Here is a 6,764-nt window from a genome sequence, read left to right on the forward strand (position 1 = left end):
CATAGGCTTGCCGGGGGCGTGGTTGGGGCGTGTCGGATGTGTGGCGAGGGCGTGGCGGCCCAGACGTGGCAGGCGTGCAAGACATCTATGTTCGCCGCTGTGGTGGCCGTTGCCCGCGGCTCCGCGCGGCCAATGGACTCTCTGGCCCCGGAAACCATGTCCATTGGATGGACCTGCCCCACTTGGTTCTATCATCTCCGCCAAAGAAATCGACGAGGGAGGTCCTACATCGCCACATCGGCCATCGTCCCTTTCATCTTCGTCCATTGGCCGTTATGCCAAATTCGTCGTCGATGAGCTCTCTCTGGTTCTTTTCAAGCTCCCAGACATCTCTCCGATGAGCTGCACTTCCTCTAGCATTGCATGCCCGATGAGAAGCCGTCGCCGTAGCTCTAGAGCATGCTCTATTCTTGTCTTGGCCGGTCCTCTCGGTCCGGCCCGAGCTCGGCCATTGCCGGTCCGGTCCGGTCCGGTCCCTGAAAACAGGACCGCAACACTGCTCGGTCCGGTCGGGCCGGTCCAAACGACGGCTCGGACCGTGTCCACCCTGACTGATAGATGAGGTCTTATAGCATTACATGCAAATGTAGACCATCTGGGTGTTACCAAATGCACTATAAAGGGTGCACAAAAGAAATATCTGTTTTGGGGAAGATTACCAGTAACTTTGATGCAGTGAGAACCTCAAGCTTTGAAAAAATGCGCTAAGTTTGAAATATGGTAAATTACACTCCAAGACTTGTACTAAAATAAACATGTATGGATTAAGTTTTGGATGGGCTGATCTAGATGAACTTGTGACCATTCGTAGAACTTCCGAATTAACTTATATAACCACTCTTAGATACATCTCACATCAGCTCACACTATCCGGATAACAATGTTAGCATGCAATTTAGCAAAAGCAGGGAACATGGGACATTAAAAAACAAAATCACCGATGTAGAACCTTGACCTGTGAGCAGCTACTCATGCATTGCGAACCTTTTTTGTCCTCTCCAACAGATCCACTATGAGAGACGGGTCAGTCACTTTGAGATTCTTATAGCCTTGGGTTTCCACCACATCATCCATGGCATTCGAACAAGCGATGTATTCAAGGCAGGCATCCTTAAGCTTGTCGCAACTATGCTGGTCAGCCAAAGCCAATGTGGTTGCGACGGAGTCCACACTCAGATTCTCACAAAGGATACTTTGGCAAACCAGCTTGAGCCTCTCCATTGCATATCTATCTGCCGCCACTAGTAAATGCCGGATCATCTCAGTGTTCGTATCATCTCCATCAAGATCCTTGTCAGGCAAAGAGTCGGTATATATGAAATAAAGCAGGGCACTGAAAACGGCAGGCTGCATGTCTTTGATGGTAACACGCTGTGGCATCCTCCCCTTCCTCATCGGCCCAAAGAGTTGTGCCTTGAAGACAGGTGATCGCGCGGCGAGTATGAACCTGTGAGCTCCGATAGTCTTTCTTCGAACACAGAAAGTGACATCAAATCCCTCCTCGTCTTCCAAAAGCTTGCCAAAATGCTTGGTGATATCGGAAGGTGGCACCTCGATTTTGCGGAATGCTTTGGTTTCTGTTACCTGTGGCTCTTTGATGACAGTGACGATGCATTCGATCGTGAGGCGATCGTTCGCGACGAACGCAGACTCAACATCCCCTCTCTTTTTGAAATACCTAATATGTGGAGCAAACCTACCGAGGTGATCAGCTGGATCGAAAGTCCTCAGCCCTGTCTTGTGCATGGAAGCCGACAATCCGGTGATCTGGTCGACCAATCTCAGGTCGCAGGACCCCCGCACCTTGGCTCCCTTGCTCATGAACTCGAGATAAACTGAGATGAAATCGTTCTCGAGTTTGTCTTTGCTGAACCCATCCGGGTAGAAGCGGATGGACCAGTCGTGGCCGCCGACGGAGAAAGTACCGGACCTGATGAACTCCTCGTTGCCCATGCCCCTGTGCTTGCTGTAACCGAAGATGTCAAACACGTGGGTGACTTGCACCAACTTCGGGGTGCACATCGACATCGACTTAGATTCCTCCATGGCGCAGCTACGAGGAATCCACGGTGACGACGTACCCTAGATTGGTACTAATGATGGTTGGAAAAAAGAACAGATTACTTCTCAAGGGGAATTAAAGGGGATAATGAAGGACATGGTGAAGTCCACCAAACCTTCAGAACCCAGCATATGACCGGAGACGACGGCGGCGGCGAACAAGGAGAAGAAGAAGAAAAGGGGGTGAAGCCGATCGACTCAGCTCCCTGGAGTTGATGGGCCTGGATTCGCTTTTGTGCTGGCCTGCTGATTCGCTTTTGTGTTGGCCTGCTGCTCATGCGCGCCCTCGGCCTTTTTTCTCTTTTATGTCGTTCCTTTCGTTTTCTCTTTTTTTATATTCATTTTCTGATTATATAAGCCTTCAACTAAAAAAGATTATATAAGCCTAATTTTTTATTCTATTTTTATGGAGACAACTTATGAAGCAGAACTCCTACGGGAGCCTCCCCAAGGGTCGTTTGGGATGGGCTGAGCTGTAGCCACGTGTCGTGCTCTCATCCACGGCCACATGTCGTGCTCTGGACGTTTTTTTTGGATTTTGAATTTTATCTTTTTCATGTGTTTTTGGCTTTTTAGATGGTTTTTTCGGGAAAGGGTATCAGTTTTACTTCGGTCTTTCTTAGCTTTAAAAAAAATTGCTCCAGAAAACACGTTCTTTTTACTTCCATGAGAGGCACCGTCGTGCCTCTCAAAGAAAACATTTTTTTTCTTTTACGACATGTTCGATTTTGCTTCCGTGAGAGACACAGATTTGCTTTCGCGAGAGGCATGGTCATGCCTTTCAGAAACAAAAAAATTTGTTTTACTTTTTCTTTCTTCCGCGAAAAGTGCGACCGTGTCTTTTGAAAATGAAAAAAAACGTTTTTCTTTTTTTATTTCCATTCGTAAGAGGCACGGGTTTACTTCTCCTGGAGGCACGGGTTTGCTTCCGCGAGAGGTACAGTCATGCCTTCTTCAGAAAGGAAAAATGTGCTCCCAGTTTAGTTTTTTGTCCATTTTTTATTTGGTTTTTTTGGTGAAAATACATCTCGATGCAAGGAATACAGCAGTAAAAATGGTTCAAGATTTGGATGCACTTGAGAGATAATACATTTTGGATAAACGAATCTATGAAAAAAAACTCAGATTGCGAAAAGTGGCACACTGCAGTTTGCGACAAGCCGACAAGTGACACATGTCACAACCGATGAAAATGGGATTGAACTTTGCAAAGCGTGCTTATTAATTAGTGATTTTGATTTCTATGGTCTTCTTAACCCTGAGTTCGGGAAGGGCATTTAATTATTTTTTCAAATCCCATCAACACATACGGGTGCGTGTTCTTTTAGAATACATGAACTTTTCCAAAATGCACCATTTTCTGAAAATTCAAATATATTTTTGATAACAGAGATAGTTTTTGAACATGAGATAAAAGATTATATTATAAAAATGTATATTGTATATTACATTGAGATATTTGGACATTTTAAAATTTTCCACAACTTTTAAACTTATTTATATTTTTTGGTATGTTCAATAGAAAGTATATTTATGAAATTTCTGAAGTATATCAAAATGAAGAAAATTATGAAGCTATTTGGTCATGCTAGCTTTTTTTATAAACACGGTAGGGACGTTGTCATTCACAAACATGTACATACATTCATCACTATGCACATGCACGTACACCTTACACCTATTAGCATATTGAAGAGACTAAGTCGGTGGGTCTTGAGGACGAATCCTGCTAGATACCACACCCCGAGTTTTATTGTTATATGACTACTTCATTTTACAATTTTTTACATACTTTTACCTTATTGATACAAAATCCTCACAACGAACCTATTCGGGCATGGTTGTTATCTAACAATTTTAACACCGTAGTAACATGCGCTACAATTTCAACTTTTCCTTTTCACTTACATGGTTTTTCTTTGCATCGGCAATGGTCAAACCAAGATCATCAGCGGGCTCATTGATGCATCTTTTTCAGTTTCTTCTCCCATTATAGTATCATCGTATTCAGGGAACCTACGATAATTGTCATCATCCTCTTCTTCTTCATTTTCTTTCATTAGAACCCTTCTTTCTTTGTGCTTGGTCCAACAGTTATAGCCGGACATGAAATCTGACGTTAACAGGTGGACGGTGAAGGACTTTTGACCTAGACTAATTCCTATCATTCTTGCGAACACCACATGAACAACACATAAAACCATACTGCGTGTTTGCCTCAGTCGCATGCAGAAAACTATGTACGCCATTAATGAACTGGAAAGAGCGTCGATCATCGTTCATCCATTGCCGGTTCATCTTCATTACACAACACCGAAAATATCAATTTAATACAAGTTCATACACACTTATTCTCATAAAACAACATACAACTATCTATCTAAAGCATTTAAATGTGACAAAAAAAGCGATCAGAATTGCAACTAAGGTAATAATTGATCCAACAACATAATGATACCAAGCCTCTTTATTTACGGCATATTTTTTAAACTTTCTAATCTTCAAGCGCATTGCATCCATGTTGATCTTGTGATCATCGACGACATCAGCAACATACAACTCCAATTTTATCTTCTCTTCTTCAATTCTTTTAAAATTTTCTTTCGAATACTCGTTTTCTTCTTCAACCAAAGTTAACTTCTCGACAAGAGGGTCGGTTGCAATTTCCGGTTCACATACGTCCTAGATAAAAATATCTATGTCAACTTGATGAGCGGAATTGTCATAAACACAAAATGCAACAAATAGTTATAAAAGATATTATACCACATCCGAATTATAAACGGGACGAGGGCATAAGTATAGAAGCAACTATGTAAGTTGAACAAATATTTTTTTTCACAAAAAGGATAAGAACAAGAGCCTCACTAAAGTGGTGTTGGCGACGAGCCGGTGCGGGCGATCAACGGCGGTGAGGACGGGGACGGAAAGGCACTAAGTAAATCACACCTACACATATGCAAACTAAGAACTTAATTTGATACTAGTAGAAAACAGGTCTTACGTTCGTCCCTTTAGTCCCGGTTTGGTTTTCGCACGGGACTAATGTGACCATTAGTCCCGTTTCGAGCGGCTGGAGGCCAAATGGCTTTTGTCCTAGTTTGTTAAGAGCCTTTAGTCCCGGGTTGAGCCACGAATCGGGATTAACGGGGTGGTGGCAACCATTCACCTGATGCGATCCCCTTTGGTCCCGGTTGTTGTCTCAAACCGGGACTTAAGTTTTAAACCATTCGCATCCCGCGTCGTCTCGCGCGATGAAAAACAAGATAAATGGTACAGTACCGCGAGGGCTACAATAACTGCAGTCATTCTATTCGTTTCCTCTTCTTTCTCCTCTCTTCTTCCCCATATCTTCCACCACGGATGTTCCAATCACTCGCTACGGGAAGATGCTCGCACATGGCACGACCAAACTCAATGTCGTCTACACAAACGACAGCGCCATGGTGCCGCATTTTATTTCCTATTTCGAGGAACAACTTGTTGGAAATATGCCCTAGAGGCAATGATAAAATAGTTACTATTATATTTCCTGTTTAAAGATAATCGTTTATTATCCATGCTATAATTGTATTGAATGAAAACATAGATACATGCGTGGATATATAGACAAAACAATGTCCCTAGCAAGCCTCTAGTTGGCTAGCCAGTTGATCAATGATAGTCAAGGTTTTCTAACTATGTGCAAGTGTTGTCACTTTATAACTGGATCACATTATTAGGAGAATCATGTGATGGACTAGACCCAAACTATGAACGTAGCATATTGATCGTGTCGTTTTATTGCTATTGTTTTCTGCGTGTCAAGTATTTATTCCTATGACCATGAGATCATATAACTCACTGGCACCGGAGGAATACCTTGTGTGCATCAAACGTCACAACGTAACTGGGTGACTATAAAGGTCTCTACAGGTATCTCCGAAGGTGTCCGTTGAGTTAGTATGGATCAAGACTGTGATTTGTCATTCCGTGTGACAGAGAGGTATCTCGGGGCCCACTTGGTAATACAACATCACACACAAGCCTTGCAAGCAATGTGACTAAATGTAAGTCACGGGATCTTGTATTACGAAACAAATAAATAGACTTGCCAGTAACGAGATTGAAATAGGTATGCGGATACCGACGATCGAATCTCGGGCAAGTAACATACCGATGGACAAAGGGAATGACATACGGGATTATATGAATCCTTGACACTGAGGTTCAACCGACAAGATCTTCGGAGAATATGTAGGATCCAATATGGGCATCCAGGTCCCGCTATTGGATATTGACCAAGGAGTGCCTCGGGGCATGTCTACATAGTTCTCGAACCCGCGGGGTCTGCACACTTAAGATTCGGCGATGTTTTAGTATAGTTAAGTTATATGTGTGGTTACCGAATGTTGTTCGGAGTCCCGGATGAGATCACGGACATCACGAGGGTTTCCAGAATGGTCCGGAAACGAAGATTGATATATAGGATGACTTCATTTGGTTGCCGGAAGGTTTTCGGGCATTACTGGGATTGTACCGGGAGTGACGAATGGGTTCCGAATGTTCACGGGGAGGGGGCAACCCACCCGGGGGAAGCCCATTGGCCTTAGGGGTGGCGCACCAGCCCTTAGTGGGATGGTGGGACAACCCAAGAGGGCCTATGCGCCAAGGAAAGAAAACCAAAGAAAAAGAAAAAAAAAGAGGTGGAAAGGAAGAGAAGG

At 43.6% G+C, this 6,764-nt stretch overlaps 1 protein-coding gene across 1 annotated transcript; it reads right to left on the bottom strand.

Moving 5' to 3' along the window:
- Window positions 1-969: 969 nt before the first annotated feature.
- LOC123429296 (BTB/POZ and MATH domain-containing protein 1-like) lies at window positions 970-2,046 on the bottom strand. Its single transcript, XM_045113352.1, has one exon. It carries the CDS (start codon window positions 2,044-2,046, stop codon window positions 970-972), a length of 1,077 nt encoding a protein of 358 aa, XP_044969287.1.
- Window positions 2,047-6,764: the final 4,718 nt, after the last annotated feature.

Source organism: Hordeum vulgare, chromosome 2H (assembly GCF_904849725.1).
Source record: "Hordeum vulgare subsp. vulgare chromosome 2H, MorexV3_pseudomolecules_assembly, whole genome shotgun sequence".
NCBI lineage: Eukaryota > Viridiplantae > Streptophyta > Magnoliopsida > Poales > Poaceae > Hordeum > Hordeum vulgare.